This window comes from Grampus griseus (genome assembly GCF_964374135.1).
Source record: "Grampus griseus genome assembly, chromosome: 3".
In the NCBI taxonomy this organism is placed as follows: domain Eukaryota; kingdom Metazoa; phylum Chordata; class Mammalia; order Artiodactyla; family Delphinidae; genus Grampus; species Grampus griseus.
The window spans coordinates 159,441,880-159,465,547 of NC_139019.1; the positions used below are offsets into that span (position 1 = coordinate 159,441,880).

Sequence of the window (23,668 nt, forward strand, 5' to 3'; positions counted from 1 at the left end):
GTTCCCGGCCGGACATAACGGTCCGCGCGAGGTTCCCCGTACCGGAAGTAGAAACGAACTGTCGCGGGGCGCACCCGGCCTGGCTCACCGCCTGGCAGTCCCCGCTGTCGCCGCCGCCCTCGGCCAGTGCCGAGGCTTTCCGCAGCCACCATGTCCGCCAGTGCCGTCTACGTGCTGGACCTGAAGGGCAAGGTACCGAGGGCGCCCCACCTTCCGCGTTGCCAGGCAACTGGCGGGGGCCTCGCCCCATGGGGACCCACCCTGTTGCTAGTTAACCGGCCAATGGGAGCCATCCTGGTCTTAGGCAAGGAAGCCGTTTGGCAGCACCTGAGGCCTCCACCCTGTTGCTAAGTATCCAGGAAGAGGTCTTAGGTCCGCCTTAGCCCTGCCTCGTTGCTAGATAACGCAGTGGGCTGCCGCCGTTGCCAGGTAACCGGCTGCAAGACCCTCATCCCCCACCCCTGTGGGCTGGCGGCCCAGGCCTCCGTGGGGGCCGGGGAGCGCGGACCGCAGCCCGCTTGGAAGCCAGGCCTGGCGCCGAGGGGCTGCACGACCCTTGACCAGAGGTGGTGAGGCGTTGCGGGGACAGTGTGCCCTCGGGCCAGTCCCGCCCTCTGGGAGCGTAGCAGCTTATGTTTATTCAGCGATTTTTCTGTGCCAGTCCCTGTAGGGATTTCTTAACGTTCACTGTGACATTGAGTTACAAGGGTCAGGTGAAGTGGGTGGTGGGAGTGCCATTTAACAGAGGGAGAAACTGAGGCACAGAGAGGCGATGCAATCTGCCCAAGGTCACACCGGTCACAGAGAAGTGGCAGGTCTAGGAGTTGAACCCAGAATCAATTGTTCATTCAGCTGATATTTGAGGAGCATCTACTAAGTGCCAGGCAGGGTGCTAAGCTTTGGGGAGCAAAATCAGAAATCAGTCCTTGTCCTTCTGGAGCTTACAGTCTGGTGGTAGAGGGACACTGATCTCAAAAAGCACAAATAAATATAAATTGCAGTGGTGGAGCAGTGATGATATAATAGGGAGAGTCAGCCTCTGCTGGGGGTCAGGAAGGGCTGCCCAGGGGGCGTGACAAACCCGGCTGAGACATGAAGGAGGAATTGGACATAACTAGACCTTGGGTGCCTTTCCCAGGGGTTTTTGGGAAAGCTTCATAAAGGAGGGATCTCAAAACTTTTCAGAAGTGACCTGCTGCCTTCCCCCAAGTCCATCCCAGCTAGAAGCCAAGAGACCTCTTGCACTGGGGAGTAACAAGAATAGGGCAGAACCAACAATATTAAACAAGCCCCACATCAGTGAGTGAGAGAAACACCGGTGTCGGGCCTAGGTGAAGTGGGCAGGAGTTAGCTCAGAAGCAGCAGGGAGTGAAGAGGTGAAGTGACTGTCCCTTGCTGCTCCATTCCCCACCCCCAGCACTTTCCCAGAGTCCCTTAAGTGGGTTGCCTGCCTTGGATGCCACCCAAAGTCAACAGCTAGTGAGACCCAGTACTAGGCTCCCTTCTTCAACCTTCTTGGAGGCAAAGAAAGACACAGGGCACACCAGGGGCTGGGAGGGTGCAGTGTTTCCCAAGTCTTTGTAGCACGTGTTCTTGTTTCCTCCCTGGCCACTGTGTCACCAGAGGTCCTACAGGCTGCCTACTCAGATCACTCATTTCTTCAGCAAACATTTCATGAGCACCTAGTAGGCACCAATTCCAGTGCGGACCATCGCTCTGTGACTGAGGAGTTAGGGCTGAGCTCAAAACCTGTCTCTGCTGCTCAGCTGCATGACCTAGGGCGAGTGTGTGAACTCGCTGAGCAGACGCACCAGGCAGGCTCAGCACCACCCATGGTCCACAGGCCATGTTAGTCCCCACGGACCTTGAGCTCTGGTAGGGGAGGTGCATGGAAGCTGACAGATCCAAGCAGACACATGGATCCAAATGGTCAGATCCCATTAGCCACAAGGACAAGGCCCCAGGTAATGCAGTTACCCAGCCTCAGTTTGGGCTGGCGGGAGGAGAAGTGTTTACGAAAGGCTTCCTGGAGGAGGGAGATGCCAGAGCTGGGAAGGTGACCAGGTGGCAGTCAGGTGAACGAGGAGGTGTCACAGTGGGCCCGCTGGCGCTGGCAAGCCAAAAGTCCTGGATAATGCTGGAGCCTGGAGGATGATACCAAGAGGGCCGTGGGTGTTGAGGATGTCCAGATGGGAGAGCAGGACAGAGGGAACCACTTTGATCCCAAGAAGGAACAGCCACCATAGGAGACAATAGCCTGGAAGAAGTATGATTATACGTGCCTTTCAGGAAGCTCCTGAGGCAGCTGTGGGTTTGCCTCCCATCCTCAGTGACCATCACGCCATTTATTATTCCACTCCCCATGGACCTCATGTTTTGAAAGTTTGCCTTCTGCGCAGACTTCATTTAATAAAAAATAAAGTCAGGAAATTCACAACCACACGTCTGCCTGCCAGCCAGAGCCTCTGATGACCGAGGAAACCAGCGGGGCCACATTCAGCTGATAGAAAGCCCTCCATGGATATTTCTCTGCCCTTATCTTTCTTGCTTCTTTGCAGCTTCTGACACCACTACTACGCTCCTCCTCAGCAGGCTTCTGTTGGCCTCGAGGTTGCTGTGCTCTCTGTTTTCCCCGTTTCTCTCACTGACTGCTGCCCCTCATCTTCTGCCCTCCCCTTGGACGTCGGCTCCTCATGCTTGGGCCTGGCGTGCCTCCCGTACTGTTGCTCTCCTTGAGGCAGACTTTGATTTATGTCACTGTGCCAATGACTCTCAAATTTGTTCCAAAGTCCAGAGCACTTATCTGGAGATCCACAGGCCTCCAGGACACCTTGGAGGTCTCACGGCCACCGCAAACTTGGCATTTCCCCAGATGAGCTCCCTGCCACCTGCCAGCCCTGCTCTCTCTCCCCATCTCAGTGATTGACACCACTATCCATGCAGCTGCCCACATTGGAGACATGGGCATTATCCTGGCCTCCTTTTCCTCACTGCCATGTTCACTGCACAGACTTTACTGAGCAGCTACTATGGGCCAGGCTCTGTTGTGGGTGCTGGGACACAGCCGTAAACGAGACGAAAGTGGTCACTGTTCTCAGGGAGTGTTAGACTCTGGTAGAAGCGACAGATGATAAAGGAGGATATGAATATATAATGCAGTGGTGATGTGGGCAGTGAAGGTGAAGTGGGCTTGGGAGTGGAAAGGGGCAGGATATGATCTTAGCCAGGGTGAGCAGGGAAGACTTCTTGGAGGAGGTGCCATCTGAGCTCAGGTCTGAGAACCGAGAAGATCTAGGCCAGGGCATTCTGGGCAGAGGGAACTGCAAGTGCAAAGTCCCTGAGGCAGGAGCAAATGTAGATTGCTTAGAGAGAGCTAGGGTGCTGACCAGGATGGCTGGAATGGGGTGAGCCCGGGGAGCATGGATGGAGAGGCATTGGAGGGGCTGTGAAGACATGCCATGGGGATGGACTTGCAGTTTGTTCTGTATGAGGGGAGGCTGGGGTAGCAGCAGTTTAAACAAGAAGCAATCTGATCTGATTCTGTTTAAGAACGCCTGTCTCACTGTCTGCGAGGAAGGAATTGTGGGGTCAGGATCAGCAGCAAGGGTTGAGGATTGTCCCCTCGTTGCCTGCCTCCCTCCAATCTGTCCTGTCTCCTGCCTTTGTCCTGACCTGCAGCCTGAGCTCCGAGGCTGCCCCTACTCTACCTAACCAGTGCTCCTAGGTGTGCCCACATGGGCTGCACCCTTAACCCCATGGCTTTAGCCACACTGGTCCCTCTGCTTCTATCCTGCCTGTCCCCTCAGGCCTCAGTTTGAAGGTCATACCCTTGCAGAGTCTCTCATTTCCCCCTGACCAGCTGTCTCAGTGCAGGGACCCTGTTTGTCTTGGTCACCCCTGTGTCTCCAGGCCCAGCATGATGTATGGTAGACGGTATGAATGAGTGGACCTCTCTGCAGCCTTGGTGATGAAGGTGAGCAAAATAAATTGCTCCCTGCTCTTTCCTTTGAACACACTGGGGGCCCGGCGACTCCATGCCCGTGGCATCCCCCAAAATTGGATACATGGGGTAGAAGGTGGGCTTGGGAAGCCCAGGAAAGCAATATTTATCAAGCAGAAGTGGCCCTGAAGGGAGTGAGAAGTGGGGTTAGAATCCTGGCTCACCTTTGTTCGCTGTGTGACCTCAGGCAGGTGGTGCCACCTCTCTGGACATCACTGTCCATCTCTTTAAAAATATCAGTCCTGCTTCATGGTAGGGGGAGTATATGAGGCAATATATACTCCTGGCAAAGAATATATGAGAGGGTATGTGGGAATCCCTGTGCCAGGGCCTGGTCCAGGTACCCATAAGCTCACCCACTGAGTGCTGAGTCTCTAAGAGGCCTTCTGAACAGCAGTGAGGGCACAGGGTCCCTTGCCCATAGGCCACAAAGGAGAAACTAGAAAAGGAAGGTTCTCTCTCGCCTGCTCACTCGCCTGCGCGCGCTCTCTCTCTCTCTCTCTCTCTTTCTCTCTGTCTCTCTGTCTCTGGCTTGTAACAGTAAGACAATGTATCTTATGAAACTACAGGTTCTGAGGCAGGCGGCTCCCAGGCTGGTCAGCTCTGTGGTGTCATTCTCAGCATATTACTGAGTTATACTGCCAGCTGTCCTCATGGACACACAAGAGTGGCAGCAGCTCTAGGCGGCATCTCCAAATGGGGCCTTGCTCAGAATGGCATAGCTTCACACCTCCTTTTTCATTCCTTCAGGGAGGTGTAACTTCCATGTAACAGACTGTGTTTATTTAAAGCATATAGTTTGATGAGTTCAGTCATTGTGTATACCCAGGAAACCATAAACACATATTCTATCACCCCCTAAAGCTTCCTCACACCTGTCTGTATCCAGCCTGTCCCCAGGCAGCCACTGATGTGTTTTCTGTTACCATTTCCTGGGATTTATTTATTTCAGTGGAATCACGTAGATATGTTCTTCATTGTCTGGTTTCTTTCACTCGGCTCAGTGATCCTGAGATTCTCTCATGCTGTTGCCAGTGTCAGTAGTCATTCCTTTTCATAGCTGAGGAGTGTTCCATGGTGTGGCTGGACAGTTTATGTCTCCATTCACCTGTTGAAGGACGTTGGCATTCTCGCCAGCCTGAGTCTATTTAAAATAAGCTGCTGTGAACATCCATGCATGCATCTTCATGTGGACGTATGGTTCCTTTCTCTTGGGTGAATACCTAAGAGAGTAATGGCTGGGTTATAAGCTGGATTAGAAGTTTCTGAGAACCTGTCAAACTTTACCAAAGTGGTTGTCCCATTTTCCTTTCCTATCGGAAGTGATGCTTCACATCCAAACCCACAGGCCGTGAGAGAGAGATGAGGAGAAGAGCTTCTCTTCAGGCCACAGGCAGGTTCTGGTAGATGTGAACACTTAGCAGTGTCCCTCTCCTGACACAGACAGAAGAGCAGGGCTCATTAGCACAGAAAGGCTCTGAGAAGATCTGCAATGAGAGCCTATGGGACATCGTTTAACCTGGCATCTCCCGAGTGACGCGGTCCTGGACTCTTGCCCCATAGCCCCCCTCCACGCTCCCTCTGGGAAGATTCCCACTGGCCCCTGTGGAAGTTCACTTGGCGAAATGCTTTCCTTGAGGAATCCCCTGGGGGATGGAGATCAGATGGCCCTTTGATGGACAGGTGTCTTTGGGGTCCCTGGAGGGAAGGAAGCTGGTGCGTCTCACCCGCCACCCCAGCCATCCAGCTGGTGGAACTCAAGATGAAAGTGTCTTCCCTGTCTTCCACCTCCACCCAGGTGCTCATCTGTCGGAACTACCGCGGTGACGTGGACATGTCGGAAGTGGAGCACTTCATGCCCATCCTGATGGAGAAAGAGGAGGAGGGGATGCTGTCACCTATCCTGGCCCATGGGGGAGTCCGCTTCATGTGGATCAAGCACAACAACCTGTATCGTATCCCTTGGCTAGGGGGCTCCCAGGGGGCCCCGTGTGGACATGTGTGTGCATTCACACACACGTGCAACTGAGGGCTGCCGGCCCCTGACCCGGCTGACCCAGGGCTGGCTCAGGCCAGTGGGGCCCATGAGGCACAGCCCTGTCTTTCTGGAGTTCCCTGCTGCTCAAGGATGACCAGTGTGACAGAGGTCCAGGGAGCCAGGAAGGGTTCCCTGAGGAGGTGACATCCTGGAGGAGACCTGCAGGAAGGCCAGGTGTCTGCCAGCCACGGGAGTTGGCCGGCACGAGGAGCACTAGCCCAGGTGAAGTCTCATTCCGAAGCTGTAGTGGGGGGTGACTGGAGCCCTGGAGGGGGTTGCATGGTAGGAGCAGGGCCCAAGTGGTCAGCAGGGTGTGCACTGCAAGGCCTCATAGGAAATCACCTTAAGTGTGTGGGGAAGTCTTCGGAAGGTTTCAGGCAGAGGGGTGACACGGGCACGTTTGCATTTTCTGAACGTCTCTGGCTGCTGAGTGGATGCCAGACTGCAGGGATCAGAAGTGGACATAGGGAGGGGTGGGGAGGCGGAGGTGGGCAGGGCGGTGGCCTGGATCATGAAGGGTGGTGGGATACAGAGGAGGAGGGGACAGATTCCTCCCAACCCTGCCCAGATCTCAGAGCCCCCCGTGCTCAGGCTCACGTGGAGACCTGGCTGAGGCAGTTTCCATCCGTGAGGTCTGACCAGCCCCCCACGGCTTTGGTCAGGCACATTCTGGTATCCACACTGCTGCAAGAAGGGCATGGCTTTGCAGCACACAGCCCTGTTCAGACCCAAGCTCCAGTAGCTATGTGACTGGAGGCAAGTCCTCATCTTCCCACAGTCCAGCGAGAGCAGGACTGTTAGGGTCCGTTGAGCTGGTGCAGATGCATCACCCCCAGCAGATGTGGGTTCTCTCCCCTTTCCCGTGTTCATGGAGACACACAGGACCTCGCTAGTGCAGGTGTGGTCCACGGGCCCGAGCATCCCCTGGGAGCCTTTTGGAAATGCAGAATCCCAGATGCCATGCAGCCTTGCTGGGTCAGAATCTGCATTGTAGCAAGGCCATCCCTAGTGATTTGTGTACATGTTACAGGGTGGGAGGTGTTGGCCTGGGACCTTCATCCAGTGCCCTGAGGTCTGGCTCCCTTCATCGTGCCTCTGTTTCTTCACCCCTCTCTGGAAGGCCTCAGGGGCAGCTCTGTAGAGTATGGTAGGTGGCCTGTGAGCCAGGAGTTTGCTATCTTGGAAGCTGCCCTGGGTCTGGGCAGTGGTTGCCCGGGTATGGAGAGGAGGGAGGGGCAGCTGTGTCAGCGCAGCAGGAGCCGTCAGACCAGTTTCCAGTTGGGCCCCAGTATTTCATGCATGGGCAACCAGGGAGGAGACATCGAGGGCTTGCCCCTCTGGGTGCCAGTGCCCAGCACACCCTGCCTGAGTTCCAGCCTGAGTTCCATCGTCAGGTGGCAGTTTCCAGCAAGGCCCAGCCATGAGGGTCAGAGGTGCCCTCTGCCCCTCCTTAGAGAGCACCTGGACGGCATGTTGCCCGGACTAGAGGTGGGAAGCCAGTACTCCTCTGACTGGCCCAGCTCCATTTCCTGGGGCCCTGCGCTGGGCCAGCTGAGGCAGGAAGTGAGGTAGAGGCAGTCCCTTTCTCCCTCCCAGAGCTCACAGCTTGGCACTGGAGTGGCACAGGCTTGTTGTGAATGGCCAGGGCGCAGTGCACAGGAACTGGCCTCCCTGCGTGGCTTGAGGCCCTTTAAGGAAAGAGGAACAGGAAGTGCCTAGTATACACTGACCCCAAGAGGTGAGGACATACCCCGCCGTCCCCCCCGCCCATCAGAGGGAGTGTGCCAGACACTTTACATACATCACCTCAGTAAATCCACTCTCAGGCCCCCATCATACTAGTGAGAAAATGGAGGCTTCATTCAAAAGGTTTGCTTCAGGGGCAAAGGCTCAAAGAAAGGCTTGAGCTAGAATTGGCCCCGGCTGCTTCCGCCGGAGCCTGCCTGGGGAGCCCTGGACCTCAGGAGGGTCACGTAAGCGATGGGCTTTGGAGAAGGGCCGACTGTGCTCCTGCTTTCCGCTCCTGGATGACCCGCACTACCTCCTCCTGCCCCAGGCTGCTCGTCCCACCTGAAGTGCCCTCTACCACACCCTGGGCTTCAGCCCTCAGCTCAGGCATCACCTCCTCAGGGCAGCCCCCGCTACCCAGCAGCTGGGGTGGGTTCCCTGTGCCCCCTGCTGCCCCTCTGTCAGCTGAGCGCTCCCTGGGAGCTGGGACCTCCTCTGGCTGTAACTGCTGTGTCCCAGGCCCAGCTCAGACCAGGAGGTCGGAAACCCGCTGAGGGCCGAGTCATGGCTTGGGGTGGCTCCAAAACATGCAGTGAACTGGGGTCTGTGGGGTGGCAGCCCAGGCCTCTGACTGCTCCTTGACTGCAGCCGCCATGCAGTGGTCGCCACCTCTAAGAAGAACGCGTGCGTGTCACTGGTGTTCTCCTTCCTCTACAAGGTGGTGCAGGTGAGTTGAGCCACAGGGGAATCCGTCACCCTGGCACTGCAGTGTGCCTCACCATACCAGCCTCCCGAGGGCTGCAGCATCCCTAGGGAGTTTGGAGCTGGAACCCCAGAAGTGAGATGGGGGAGCTCCACCTGATCCGTGAGTGGGATTCTGTGGCCTTAGTTGCCCCTCTGCCTGGTGAAGAGAGGAAAGCGAACGGGAGGTGGGGCTCAGGCCAGGTGCGCCATGACTCCAAGAGGGACAGGTATGCCCCCTAGCTGGCTGTGGAAGGATGGAGGGTAACCAGATGAGTCAGAGATTAGGAAGGTGGGAAAAGCAGGAGGAGGGCGGAGCCAAGTTCTGTTCGGAATCTTGTGGGGGCGGGGCCTAAACACAGAGGCCTGAGGCCCTACCTTGGAGAGAGGTGACACACAGCAGGCCCAGCTGACAGCTGGGGAGGCAGAGAGCAGCACATGCAAAGGCCCTGGCGGGGGAGTGCACGTGGTGCAGTCAGGGAACATCAGGTGGGCCAGTGTGCTCGGGACAGAGTGTGGGGCTGCTATCAGCAAGGTGACAGGGCTAGACCATAGGGATGGGCGGGGTGGGCAGGGGCGGGATGTACAGGGCCTAGTGAGGAGTTCAGATTTCATTCCAAGTCTCGCGAGAGATGGTGGAGGGCACTAAGCAGGAGACTGACAAGACCTGGTTCGAGGTAAGATCATCTCTGGCTGCTGAGTAGAAAAAGCACTTGAAGGCAGCTGGGAGGCCAGGCCGATTTCCAGGAGACAGATGGAGGGGCGCGGCCAAAGTGGGGGCTGTGGGGTTGAAGAAAGCGGGCGATGGGCCCAGGAGGCCTGGGGTGGGCCCAGGAAAGCTTTCATCCCTCAGATGATGCCCTGTGCAGCCCGATCAGGAGCCATCTACGCCAGACGCTGGGGAACAGGCTGGTGTGGGCAGTGAGGACATGGGGGCAGGAGAGCAGCATGTCCCCCGGGGAGGCCCCGGGTGCAGGCTGAGGAGTAGGCCTGCATTCCAGAGCTGTTGCAGGCCGGGCTGCGCTGCCTGTGATTTCAGAGGAGAGGCCCAGCGGTTGCAGTCCTGGGGTGTGGAGACGGGGAAGCGGGAAGGAGGAAGGTTCTCCTCCCTGAAGTGTGTGGCATTGCCTTTCTGCTTCAGTGTTTGTGCTCATGAAAGAGCTTCGACCAAGCTCCTCTTCCCTTTGTCTCCTTTGGCATCCCTGCTTTGATCCTCTTAATTTTCTGTTGAAATGGGGCAGATTCGTCTGCAGGCACAGCTGTACAGACTGGAGTTCAGGGAGGCCAGAGGAGGCTGGAAGAGCCACTTGTCCCCTCCACAGTGGTTCTTGTCCCTCACCTGAGTCACTCCTGGCTCAGAGGCAAAGGGTGATAGTTACAGTCAGGATTAAAGAGAAGATGGGAAGGGGCCCCAGGCCTGGGAGTGTCTGTCAGGGAGGGGAGGAGAGTGGGCCCGCTGGGGTGGGGCTTCTGACCAGGCCTGACGCCTGTACTCCCCCAGCCTGGTTCCTGCCTCATAGGCGGCCACTGCTGTCCTCCTGCCCACATTCCCTGAGCCCAAGGCCTCGTCCATAGCACTCTGGGAAACGGGCAAATGCAGCTCGTGGACAAAAGGGCTGTTAGCAGGGGCCTCAGGGCACGAAGGGCAAATGAACTTGTGCAAGCGTTCATCCCGTCCTCGCCCTTCCTCTCAACGATCTGCCCCCCACGCAACACCACAGGTATTTTCGGAATATTTCAAGGAGCTGGAAGAGGAGAGTATCCGCGACAACTTCGTCATCATCTACGAGCTGCTGGATGAGCTCATGGACTTCGGCTACCCCCAGACCACAGACAGCAAGATCCTGCAGGAGTGAGTGGGTGGGATGGGGCCCGGGGATGGGGGGCAGGGGTCAGGCCCCTCCTGGGTGATGTCACAACATTGATGTCGTCAGCAGGTTTGGAGGTGGAGGAAGCAAACGTATGTTCATGTTGTTGGTCCCCCTGCCCTGTCTCCAGCCGCACCAGAAGTTTACTAAGTCACTGGGACAGTTGTGGGTCCTTTTTCCACGCAGCATCCGTGCGTAGCATGAGCATTTTTCCTGTTGCGAGGTCTTCATTTCCATCCGCAGAAGTGTGCTAAATGGCTTGTTATTAGGGAGTCACCTGCCTTTGTTTTTATTGTCATAAATGAAGCTATGATGAAAAATCTCCCTCCTTTGGAATCCTGCCCATCAAGTAACAGTCACCGTGGATTAAGCACTTCCTGTGAACCAGGCCCTGTGCAAGCGCTTTTTTCACTCCATTCACAATCAGGGGTGCTGTCTTCCCATTTTACAGGGGAGCAGAGGGACACTCAGAGAAGCCACATGAACTTCAGCACATCTCACATCTGTTGTTCCCCAAGTGGAATCAGGGTCACCAGGTTACACCCCTAGGAGGTTGGTCCCTTCTGCACCCCCAGCAGGGGAAGCACTTCATGCCCACTTCTTGTTTTCCTCACCAACGCTGTCTCCTTGGCTCCCTAAAAGTGACCACTCTGCACTCACTGTAACTGAAGAGTTTGTTGGAGGCTTTGGAAATCGTAAGATATTCTTGTGTTAAACAGCCTCAGGTGAAACCAGAGCCTGCCTTTCCTGGCGCCTGCTACAGGGAGGGGCTGTTTTGAAGAATGTCTGTGCCTGAGCTGCTTAACTGTGAGCCCGGGCCCACAGGTACATAACTCAGGAAGGCCACAAGTTGGAAACAGGGGCCCCACGGCCCCCAGCCACCGTCACCAACGCAGTGTCCTGGCGCTCTGAGGGCATCAAGTACCGGAAGAACGAGGTGTTCTTGGACGTCATTGAGTCCGTCAATCTCCTGGTAGGCTTCCTTTTCTTTTTTTTAAATTTTATCTTCTCCATGATTGGAAATAAAAGCAGCTCTACTTTTAAAACTAGCAAGGCCCTGAGAAACAGGTAGTTTCTGTGTGATAGCAGATCAGCGGGATTCAGGTTGGGCTGCTCATTGCAATGTGAGCTTGTTTTATCTTCATTAGTTTCTGTTCTTATTTAGAGTGAATGCATGCACATCATTAAAAAAAAAAAGCAGTGTATAGACTTTGAAAGTGAAGGGCTTTGTAATCAGAAAGGCCACATCGCTTAAGGATTCATTGTCATCCTTTGGGACCTCGTGCTGTAGATATACAGACATACATTGTTTTTCTGTGAAACTGAGAACATAAGATGTAGTTCTCCTGTGACTTGTTTTTCGGGTTTTTTGGTTTTTACTGTTTTGTGTATGTTCGTTTGTTTTTTAATTTTATTTTTTAAGTGACTATTTGGTAATTGACCATATTTTCTATGAATTTTAGCACATGTACAGATTTGTGTACCCATTATCATAACCAGGAATCAGAACAAACTCCATCACCTCAGAAACCTCCCTGGATGCTGCCTCTTGGTAGTCACACCCTCCTGCCTGTTCCCAACCCCTGGCAACTGCTGATCTGGTCTTCATCACTATAGTTCTGTCTTTTTGAGATTGTTGTATGAGTGGAATCATACAGTGTGTGTCACTTTGAATCTAGCTTCTTTCAGTATAACGCCTTTGAGATTCATCCAAGTTGCTCTGTTATCAAAAGTTTATTTCTTCTTATATTTGTTTATTTTATATGTTGAACTACAGTATGTTTATCCATTCACCCATCAAAGGACATCTGGGTTGTTTCCAACGTTTGGCAGTTGTTAAAAGAGTTGCTATAAACATTTCATGTATAGGTTTATGTGTGGACAGAAGTTTTCATCTCTCTACGGCAGATACCCTGCAGTGGGATTGCTGGGTCATATGGTAAGTGTATGTTTAACTGTGTAAGAAACTGCCAAACTGTTTTCCAGAGTGGCTGTTAACATTTTTGCATTTTCACCAGTAGCAGATGAGAGTTCCGGTTGCTCCACATCCTTGATCAACATTTTTATTTCTGTCATCCTAATAGGTGTCTCATCATGGCTTTAATGTGCATTTCCCTAATGGTTAATGATGTTGAGCATCTTTCTATGTGCTTCTTTGGCATCATTATGCTCTTTGGAGAAGTGTCTCTTCATATCTTCTGATCATTTTTGAGTTGTTTGTTTTCTGATTGTTGAGTTTTGAAAGTTCTTTATATATTCTGGATAAAGTCTTCTGTCACATGTGTGATTTGCAAATATTTTCTCCTAGTCTGTCACTTTTCTTTTCATTCTATTGGCATTGTCTTTCACGGAGCAAAAGTTTTTAATTTTGAGAAAGTCCAAATGTCAGTTTTTTAAATTGATTAAGCTTTTGGTGCCATGTCTGAGAACTCATTGTCAAACCCAAGGTCACATAGATTTTCTCCTAAATTTTCTTCTAGAAGTTTTATAGTTTTACATTTAGGTCTATGATATTTTTGACTTAAATTTTATTTGAGATGTGAGGCATATATCCATTTTTTTGTATATTGAACATTTTTTTTCATTTGTTGTAAAATCATTTTGGAAAATATTATCCTTTTTCCATTGAATTGCTTTTGCATTTTTGTCAAAGAACAATTGGCCATATTGTGCAACTCTATTTCTGGACTCTGTTCTTTTCCATCGATCTGTATATCTGTTCCTTCACCAATAACCACACTGTCTTGATAACTGTAACTTTATAGTAAGTCTGAAAATCAGATAATGTGACTCTCACAACATTCTTCTTTTTCAAAATTGTTCAGCTCTTTAGTTCCTTTGTTTAGAGTTTTAGAATCAGCTTGTCTGGGATTTTGATTGGTGTTGTGTTAAATAACTCTATTAATCAATTTGGGGAGATTTGATATCTTTAGTATATTAAGTCTCACAATCCATGAGTGCAGTATGTCTCTCTATATATATTTAGGTCATCTTTGATTTCTTTCATCAGCATTTTCTAGTTTTTACCATGTACAAATTTTTTGTTAGATTTATACCTAAGTATTTCATTTTTTGGAAGCCATTGTAAATTGCTTATTTTTAATTTTATTTGGTAGAATTCACCTGCAAAACTATCTGAGCCTGGAGATTTATTTTTCAGTATGAATTTCAATTATTTAATGGTTATAGGATTATTTGGATTTTCTGTTTCATCTCGAGTGAGTTTTGGTAGTTTGCTGTTTTTAAGAAATTGATCTATTTCATCTAAGTCACTGAGTTTCTATGCACAGTGTTGTTTATAGTATTCCCTTATTACCTTTTTCATGTGTACAGGGTCTGTACTGATACACTCTCTTTCATTTCCGATATTGGTAATTTATGTTCTTTCTTTTCTCTTTGTCAATCTTATGAGAGGTTTATCTGTTTTATTGATTTTCACAAAGAATCAACTTTTGATTTCATTGATTTCCTCTATTATTTTTCTGTTTTCAATCACAGTGATTTCTGCTCTTATCTCTAATATTTTCTTCCTCATGATTTTGGCTTATTTTGCTCTTCTTTTTCTAGTTTCTTAAAGTGGAAACTAAAGATACTAATTTGAAACTTTCTTCTTTTCTAATATAAACATTTAATGCTATAAATTTGTCTCTAAGCACTACTTTAGCTGTATCCTACACTGATATGTTGGATTTTCATTTTTGTTCAAAATATTTTCAAATTTCCCTTGAGACTTTCTTTTCGACCCATGGCTTATTTAATAAAAGTGTTGTTTAATTTCTAAATGTTTGCAGGTTTTTCTGTTATCTCATTGTCATTGATTTTTCAAAAAGATTTATTTATTATTTATTTATATATATTTTTTATTATTTATTTTTGGCTGCATCAGGTCTTAGTTGCAGCATGTGGGATCTTCATTGTGGCGCACGGGCTTCTCTCTACTGTGGCGTGCAGGTTTTCTCTTCTCTAGTTGTGGCGCCCAGGCTCCAGGATGCATGGGCTCTGTAGTTGTGGTGCGCAAGTTCCAGAGCACGTGAGCTCTGTAGTTTGAGGCACACAGGCTCTCTAGTTGAGGCGCACAAGCTCAGTAGTTGTGGCACGTGGGCTTATTTGCCCTGTGGCACGTGGGATCTTAGTTCCCTGACTAGGGATCGAACCCACGTCCCCGGCATTGTAAGGAGGATTCTTTACCACTGGACCACCAGGGAAGTCCCTGTCATTGATTTTTAATTTAATTCTATTATTGTCTGAGAATATAGTTTATATACTGTCAATTCTTTAAAGTTTGTTAAGGTCTGTTTTAATGATCCAGAATATGATCTGTCTTGGTGAATGTTCCATGTACCCTTGAAAAAAATGTATATTCTGCTCTTGTTGGAGAGAGTGTTCTGTAAATACCAATTAAATCCAGTTGGTTAATGGCATTGTTCAATTCTTCTAGCAATTCTTGCTAATTTTCTGTCTACTGGTTCTACCTGTTACTGAGGAGCATTAAAATCTCCAGCTATAAATTGTGAATTTGTCTGTGTCTTTGCTTCACATATTTTGAAGTTCTGTTATTAGGTGCAAATGGATTTAGGATTCTTCTGTTTTCTTGGTGAACTGACCCCTTTATGATTATATAATGTCCCTCTTTATTCCTGATAATTTTTTTGCTCTGAGGTCTGTTTTGCTATCAATATTGTCACTCCAGAATTCTTTTGATTAGTGTTTACATGGTATATGTCTTTCTATCCTTTTACTCCTTTTTTTTTAATCCTTTTACTTTTAACTTACCTGTGCCATATCTTGTAGAAAACATATAATTGAGTCATTTTTTAAATCCATTCTGACAGTCTCTGTCTTTTATATATTTAGAGCATTTATACTTACTGTAACTGTTAATTTGCTTGGATTAAAATATACCACTTTATTACTTGCCTTCTGTTTTTCATTCCTTTGTTTCCTTTTCCTATCTTTCTGTGATCTTTTTGAACATTTGTAGTGTTCCATTTTGTTTCTTCACTCTATCTTTTTTTTCTTCGTATAGTTATTTTAGTGGTTGCTATAAAATACTCTACTTAGAGTTAATATTTTACAGCTTCAATTGGAATTTAGAAACTTTACTGCCCCATCATAGAGTTGTCCTGTATATTCATCTATATACATTGAAAACCATATCAGACAGTGTTAAAATTTTTGCTTTCGATTGTCAAACATACTTTAAAGAACTCAAGAGGAGAAAAAGAAGACTCTCGACCATATTTACCCAGATATTTACTATTTCTGTTGCTCTCCCCTCATTTCCAATTTTCCAGGTTTCCTTCTGGTACAATTTCAGTTCCATCTAAAAAGATTCTTTTAGCAATTCTTTCAAAACAGGCCTACTGGCTACAGATGCCCTTCATTTTCCTTCATCTGAGAATGTCTTTATTTCATCTTCATTCCAAAAGGATATTGTCACTGGATATCAAATTCTGGGTTAACAGTTCTCTTTTAGTACCTTAAAAATGTTGTGTCACTTCCTTCTGGACTCCATGGTTTCTGATGAAAATCCACAGTCACTCGAATCGGTATTCCCCTGTAGGTAATGTGTTGTTTTTCTCTGGCTGTTTTCCACATTTTTTCTTTGTCTTTAGTGTTCAGCAGATAGCTTATGATGTGTCTAGGTATGGATATCTTTGGATTCCTAATGTTTGGGGCTTGTTCAGCTTCTTGGATCTGTAGATTTACGTACTTTACCAAACTCGGGATGTTTTCATCCATTATTTCTTAAAATATGTTTTCACCATTTCACTCTTTCTCGTTTCCGTCTGGACTCTAGTGACATAAATGTTAGACATTTTGTTATTGTCCCAAGGGTCTCTGAGGCTCTGTTCATTCTATTCCATCTTTTTTTTCTCTCTATTGTTTAGATTGGATAAGTCCTATTGATCTGCTTTCAAGTTCACTGACCGTTTCCTATGTTATCTCCATTCTGCTATTAAGCTCATTCAGTGATTTTTTTGTTATTGTATTTTTCAGTTCTAAAATTTCCATTTGATTCTTCTTCTTATAGTCTTGTTTCTTTCCCAAGACTTTCTAGTTTGACATTTGTTGCAAGAGTGTTTGCAGTTTTTATCCTAGCTATTTAATGTCTTTGTCAGATAATCCCAATATCCATATCATCGTTGGTGTCTGTTGATTGTATTTTCCATGTGAGCTGAAATTTTCGTGGTTCTTTGTATGCTGAGTAATTTTAGATTATATCCTGGGGTAAGATTCTAAGTCTTATTTAAATTATACAGAAAATGTTGATTTTGTTTGTTTGTTTTAGCTGACAATTGTCCTGGTTAGGTTCAGGCCACAAGTTTCAACCCCCAGTCTATGGGCCATGAGAATCGGTTCAGTTTTCAAAGCCTTTGTGCCCTTTGCTATTTGAATCTATGCCAAATATGCACTGCCCAGTGGTCCATCAGGGACTGGGGAGAGTTTGGTTCTTGATGTCTTTGGCGTGCTAATTAGGATCATATCCATGCATGCCTGGTTCTAGAGAGATCTGGAGACATAAACAACTTCATGAGGTTGCTTACCTGAACCTTTCACTCTCTGCTCTCTACCTGGTGCTTTCTGGCTGGGGGCTTCCCTTTTTGGTTCTGTGGCCAAAAACTCGGGGCTCTGGATCCCTACTCTAGCGCTTGTCTGCACTTGGGCTGAAATCCTGGGTTTGCCCCACTCTCTCGGAAAGGCAGCTGAATTGCCTAGGGCCTGGGACGTGAGAAAACAGAGAAAAGGGGGTAAATGAGGGATTTCCATACTCCTTCTGAGCGGCAGGAGTTCCCCTTCTGGCCCTGGAGCTAGAGCCAGAGGCTTCCACAAGCTCTGACTGCACCGTACTTCTTGGTTCCACTTTCAGGTTTCTGCTGCACTTTCACATGGGTAGGGGGGTAGGGAGGACTGCTCATTCAGTCGGCTCCTCCCAGATCCACCTTTTCAGTCTTCCAGTAGTTGCCCATGCATCCTGCCCAGGTTTTATAGCTGTAGTCAGTGGTAGAGAAAGGGTGATGCAGGCCAGTCCCATGTCACCTGCAGCCTGCCTGTCACCTCGGGAGAGGGCCTCACTCCCATGACTTGGGCAGACAAGGATTGGCTGGGCCAGTCCAGTCATGTGGGCCACTTAGGTGTGCCCATTTCTGACTGTTACAGCCAGTGCAGAAATGAGCATGATTGCTCATCCTCAGATGTGTGTTTGGGCATCTCCCTTATCTGGGCAGGATTTCTGGAGGGCCGAGTTCCCAGACATGCAATTGCTAAGTAACAGTGCTTTTCAAAAAGATTCTCCCAGTGGACTGAATATAAACGTATTTGCTCTCTTACTTACTAAGCCATGAGGCAAGACAGTGGCCTCACTCACTGCATTCCCCTCCTGCCTGAGGACCTTCGTCTGAATTGTTTACTGAGCCCAGAACATGGCTGTAGGGTGTCCTAAGGTGGAGAAGCAATCCCAGGGAGCAGCTTATAAACAACTGCCTGGGAAAGTGCTGGGAGTTCAGGGGCGTCCCAGCCGCAGTGTGTCCCTACACATGGCACTGCCCAAGGACCCCTGTTCTTCCATACGAGGGGCAGCAAGAGGCAGGTATGGACATCCCAGTCATGTTGGAACACACCTTCCTAAGTCTGATTGCAGAACTGGCGGCCTTCAGAGTCAACATTGGCCTCCAGGTTCTGAAAATCTTGTTGTACTAGTATAATTAGGCAGCCGATCCCCCGGCAAACATCTCCTCCATGCCCACCCTGGGGAAGGCACCAGCTTTGGGCTGCCAGTCACGCCTCAGCACCGTCCTGGTTGCTGCCCAGGTGGCCAGGATTAGCCTTAGAGGCTGCATGGCTTTTGTCTCCACTTCCTGAGCCTTCTTTCGCATCATTCAGCTATAGAGGGTGGTGCAGTCCCAACTCCCCAAGGAGAGATAGCCCCCCAGAGAAGGGGGTCTAAGGGCAGACTGTTGGGGGGAACACGGAGGACCCGCAGAGTAAGGCAGGTGGTAGTGCCAGCTGCCCAGAGCCCAGGGGCGAAGGGCCATGTCTGCACGGGCTCGCCGAGTGCCCGCTGCCCCAGGCACTGTCCTCGTGCTGGACCCAGCAGTGAGCAGCCTGACATGACCCCTCACCCGAGCGTGGACAGGATGGATGGACAGGCAGACAGGGCTGGCAAGAGGCAGAGGAGGAAGCAGCTTCTGTGTGCTGTGGGGTCAGGTTGCTGCCTGATGAGGCGAGGACAGTGAGAGGCCAGCGTGGTCAGAGCATAGTGAGCGACGGGAAGTGACGGAGCCACACCCCGCAGGGCCTTCTGTCCTGTTTTGTGCCTTTCTCGGGGTCATCGTCCACATGGCGCCTCAGTTCTCCACTTCCCTCAGATGCGAAGGGCTTTCATGTGTGCACGTGTTACTTGCAGACATCTGAGTTAAAGACTGGACAGATTTTCCTGCTTCTCTGCAGAAATCGGAAACTCAGGCCCTCCAAGGAACGGCCCATATGGCCCTAGGGCCTCTGAGTTTGTAGCCCTCTGTTTCACTTGCTGGTGTGGATGTGGCCTCATGCAGAATGGCACTACGGGGTGGTGGTCCAGGCTGTGGCCCCAGCACCTCTGCCAGCCACTCTGTGCCCTCGGCGTGTGGCATCCTCTCTGTGCCTCAGTGTCCTCGTCTCTAAAATGGGCCCAAGGAGAGGTGCTCCAGCAGCCTGGCCCCCTGAGGGCAGTCTCCGGGTTTGCCCATCGTCCTGCTGTGATTTTTAGTTGCACTCTCAGATGCCTTCCGGTTTGCACAGGAGTTAAAAGGTAGCCCAAGTCACAGCCCCGCCCTGTTGAGGAGGAGCTGCTCAGTCAGTGTTGTAGCTGTGATTGTATTTGCTTAAGTGTATTGTTATTTTGGATCGGTGGTTATCAGACATCAGGGCAGCCCTGGGAGCAGGGTCCAGGAAGCTCCGTCTTCAACAAGCCCTAGGGACTTTGCCAGGCCCCACATGGAGAAACAGATTTCCAGGAAAGTCAGTCTGGCCTGCTCCCAGCAGATGAGCAGACCTGGTAGAGTCCCTGCCCAGGCCAGCCGAGCACACGGCCTCAAGCCACCAGGTCTGCCCCAGGCATCCCAAGAGCAACTTAGAGTAGAGCCCTCAGAGAGGATTCCAGGCACAGTATCACCTGGCCCATCTGCAAGGGAGGAGCCTAGTGTGGCCTGAGGACTAGAAGGCGGGACCTGTAAGTGTCTGCCTCCCTGGCCTGGCCTGGCACTGCCTCCCCAGCTCAGGGGACAGCGAGAAGGGCTTCGAGAATGGGAGTGGCCAGGAGGGTCACACAGCGTGGTTGGGGGACAGTGACCGGTGCGTGGGGCCTCCCCTCACCCCCTCCTCGCCACCCCCTAGGTCAGTGCCAACGGTAACGTCCTACGCAGTGAGATTGTGGGCTCCATCAAGATGCGGGTCTTCCTGTCGGGCATGCCTGAGCTGCGCCTGGGCCTCAACGACAAGGTTCTCTTCGACAACACGGGCCGTGAGTATGCCACCGGGGCCCAGGTTTCACCCCTGGGGCAGCTGAGGGACTGTTCACCTGCGTGATGAACAACAAGTTCATCTCAAGCACGTGGCTTAGAAACATTTTCACGTTGTTTACAAGAACTGTGAAAACGAATAAACTAACACCTGGACTTAGAGGACATGGGAGAGTGAAAATACTCAAGTCAAGCCCCCTTGTTGCTCCGAGGGCCAGAGGTGCAGGTGAGCACCTTAGGTGCCAAAGCACATGTAGCATCATACGACAGGTCCGCAAGTCCACCCTACTGGAAGGTACTGCGGGCTCGCTCTCCCCTCCCAGACCCAGTTTCTGCCCTCACCTCTGGCATTGGGTCTGGGCTGTTCAAAAGCCACACACAGTGGTTCGAGCATGCGCTGCCTGGCCTGGATGTAGCACTTCCCATGGTGGGGCATGGCCAGAGCGGCCTCAGGAGCCCAGGGTGGCTGGGGCTCCGTGTTTGCAAACTGGACCACCAGCCTCCCCGCCAACCACAGGTCCACCGGCGGCCGGAGCAGTGGCACGTGTTGTCATAGTTACGTCTGCAGCATCGCTAGTGAGGGCCTCTCTGACGTTAGCCCATCAGAGCAGCTCCCCTCTCAGGACTGAGCTCAACCCACACAGCCTCTCTGGGCTGGGAAACCAAGACAGGACCCCAGGGATGACAGGACCGGCGCCCTCAGGGAGCCCCAAGCCATCACCGAGCACCTCCAGTGGGGTCTGTTAATCATTCAGCAAACATGTCCCAGGCAGCAACTCTGGCTGGGGACTCATTGTGAACTAGGCCTACTAGCCCTGTCCTCAGCCCAATCTTGGGACGTAATGGGGCTTCCAGCGGGGTGAGGAGAGATGGGGCGTGGCTGCCTCAGAAGCCGGCCCCCTTGGTGTTCGTGGCCCAAGATACTCTCACAGATCTGGGGGCAGCTCTGCTCTGCTGTGTCAGGAGTGAACCCTAGACAGTGGGAGCATTGCTGAGAGAGTGGCCTGGGGGGCCTAGGGACTGTCCCGCCCTCACCCCCACCTCCCCTCAGGTGGCAAGAGCAAGTCCGTGGAGCTGGAGGACGTGAAGTTCCACCAGTGTGTGCGGCTCTCTCGCTTTGAGAACGACCGCACCATCTCCTTCATCCCACCCGATGGCGAGTTTGAGCTCATGTCCTACCGCCTCAACACCCATGTGAGTGCACCAGCCGCCAGCCAAGAGGGCCCCCAGGCCCCCGCCCCTGCTCCTCCCCTGGGGCAGCCTCCCTCCTCTTCCCTGCTGGCTGGGAGCCGTCCCCGTCCACAGCGAGTCTCACGTCTTGTGAGGTGATGCCCAGGATGGGCACAGCTCCCCATGAGCAGCCTGGGCTCCAAGGAGCCTGTTTGACAATGCAAGGCTCTGAACTTTCTGAACTGAGGGGCCAGACCCCTTTGACACCACTGCCCCTTTCCCAGGCATTCCCCACCAGAGCGTCCTCGGTGATGTTTTCTGCATTTTCTCTAATGCTCTGACCCATCCTGGCACCAGCTGTGGAGCCCCGAGTAGCAGTGTGCTGGGCTCACACCTGGCCCTGTGGTCCCTTGCCCTCAGTTTCCCCTCTGTGAAACAGGGCTTTGTAAAACGACTGGTTGTGAGCGCCATCTTCACTCTCCCCGACAGGTCAAGCCCTTGATCTGGATCGAGTCTGTGATTGAAAAGCATTCCCACAGCCGCATCGAGTACATGATCAAGGTGTGTGTGCATCCTGCACGCAGCATCAGCCAGGCGTGTGGGGCATAAGAGGGGGCATTTGGGCTCCCCCGCCTAGTGCAGGCCTTCTGGTATCTCTGGCCTGTCCGGGGCCTTGGGCACAGAGAGGACACACTGCCCAGATCTTGTGTGCGGCCACCATGGCAGTGGCCTGTGACCAAGTGTCCAGGTGGAGCACTTCTGCCACTCAGTGACCTCACCTAGCCCAGGCCAGCCCTGGTCACACAGACCTTCTCCCTGGAGGCCAGGGCCAGAGGGAGGGATCGGGAGTCCCAAAGACCAAGGGGACAGGAGGACAGAGACTGACCGTCCAAAGTTGAGCTTAAGGAAGACCTCAGGGGGTGGGAGAGGGCGTGGGGGTCAGCTCGGTGCTGGGAGTGGGACTCCCAGAGGCCAGGCCAAGGGGCATGTGGCCCTTGTGGGAGCAGGCTGGGTGGGAGCCAGGCTGTCTCACCTTCGCCCGCCGCAACCTTGGCCACATTGGCCTCGTCTCCAGGCCAAGAGCCAGTTCAAGCGGCGGTCAACAGCCAACAACGTGGAGATCCACATCCCTGTGCCCAACGATGCCGACTCACCCAAGTTCAAGACGACAGTGGGGAGCGTCAAGTGGGTCCCCGAGAACAGTGAGATTGTGTGGTCCATCAAGTCCTTCCCGGTGAGCACCCTTCTCGGCGGGGCACCCCCTCCAGACAGGCATGGGCAGAGGCCTGCTCGGCTCAGCCTGGCTGGGGCAGGGGTGGGGCTGGGGCCCAGGGTAGGGGGGCACTCCACCTTCCTCTTGTGTGTGAACCAGCCTGTCTTCAGAGTCACGGCAGGGGTCCCTCTCTCCCTCCTCCTTTCTCCCTCTGACACTCCTGTTTAGAGCTCAACATCCCTCCTGGGGAACAGACTGCCTTGGGGCCAGGGCCTCACGGGAATCCAGCACCAGCTCCAGGAAGGTAGAGCACTTCCTGCCCCGGCCCCCAGGCTGGTATAGCCACCTTGCTCGTGTTCAGGATTTTGAGCACTTGAGTCTGGGTTTGTGTGACGAGTGCCTTGGGACCGGAAGATGGGTAAGCGGCTGCGCCGACTCGGGGTGCGGCCCATCGCCCTTCTCATGAGAAACAAGATGGAGCACTTTTTCACGTCTCAGAGGACTGTTTGCGCTTCTTTCTCGGGAAACTATAGTAGCTGTCTCTTGCTCACTTCTCTGTCAAGTTTGCTCATTTTCTTCTTAGTTTCCAAAAGCTGTTTACACATGGGCAAGATTAGTACCTTTTCTTTGATATCAGTTGCAAATGGTGTTTCTCAGTGTTTGGTGTTTGTCTTTTGACTTTGCTTCTGGTGTTTTTTGCTGTGTAACCTTTTTGATTGCTTCTTCTTTTAATTGTTGTTTAATGTAGTCACATTTCTCAGTCTTTCTTTTATTGTGTTTGGATTTTAAGTCATGATTTGAAAGGCTTCCCCATTCCAGGCTATAAAGCAATTCACCCATGTTTGCTTCTAGAACGAGTACAGTAGTATTTTTCACCTTAGACTTTAGGTCCTTTTGGAGCACAGTCTGGTAAATGGGTGACATACAGATCCAGCTTTATCTTTTCCCACATGGCTATCAGTTTCCTAACATCATCCACTAAAAAGTCCCATCTTTCCCCCAGTGGTTTGAAATGCCGTGTTTTTCAAAAATCAAATTTTCATGCGGCATGAGGTCTCTTTTTGAGCATCCTCTTGTCTGTCTCTCCGTGCCGCAAGGCCACATTTTAACTTTATTCTATGTTTTAACATCTGGTAGGGCCAACCCTACCCCTACCGTAACTCCCCACAACCTCACTGCTTATCTGTTTCCTGGCAACTCTTGCTTGTTTCATTTTTCTCATAAATTTTAGAATCAGTTTGTTTGCACTAAATTTGTAAGTTAATTGGGAAGGATTAACACCTTTTTGAGGCCGAATTATCCTATCAATAGCCTTGCCCCACTCTCACCTTTGTGCCTTTTGGGAACGTTTTAATGCTTACCTTATATATACCTCATATGGCCTCTCCCGTTGTTTTTAAAGGTACTTTT

At 51.1% G+C, this 23,668-nt stretch overlaps 1 protein-coding gene across 1 annotated transcript in view; it reads left to right on the plus strand.

The window, feature by feature from the left end:
* Nucleotides 1–21: 21 nt before the first annotated feature.
* Nucleotides 22–23,668, plus strand: part of AP1M1 (adaptor related protein complex 1 subunit mu 1) — a 29,998-nt gene continuing 6,351 nt past the window's right edge. The window contains exons 1-9 of the mRNA XM_082650907.1: nucleotides 22–192; nucleotides 5,799–5,955; nucleotides 8,426–8,493; nucleotides 10,229–10,359; nucleotides 11,201–11,348; nucleotides 19,751–19,877; nucleotides 20,927–21,069; nucleotides 21,535–21,606; nucleotides 22,121–22,279. Of these exons, the coding sequence (XP_082507033.1) occupies nucleotides 151–192; nucleotides 5,799–5,955; nucleotides 8,426–8,493; nucleotides 10,229–10,359; nucleotides 11,201–11,348; nucleotides 19,751–19,877; nucleotides 20,927–21,069; nucleotides 21,535–21,606; nucleotides 22,121–22,279 (1,047 nt within the window). The 5' untranslated portion in view covers nucleotides 22–150. The remainder of the gene's footprint in view (nucleotides 193–5,798; nucleotides 5,956–8,425; nucleotides 8,494–10,228; nucleotides 10,360–11,200; nucleotides 11,349–19,750; nucleotides 19,878–20,926; nucleotides 21,070–21,534; nucleotides 21,607–22,120; nucleotides 22,280–23,668) is intronic.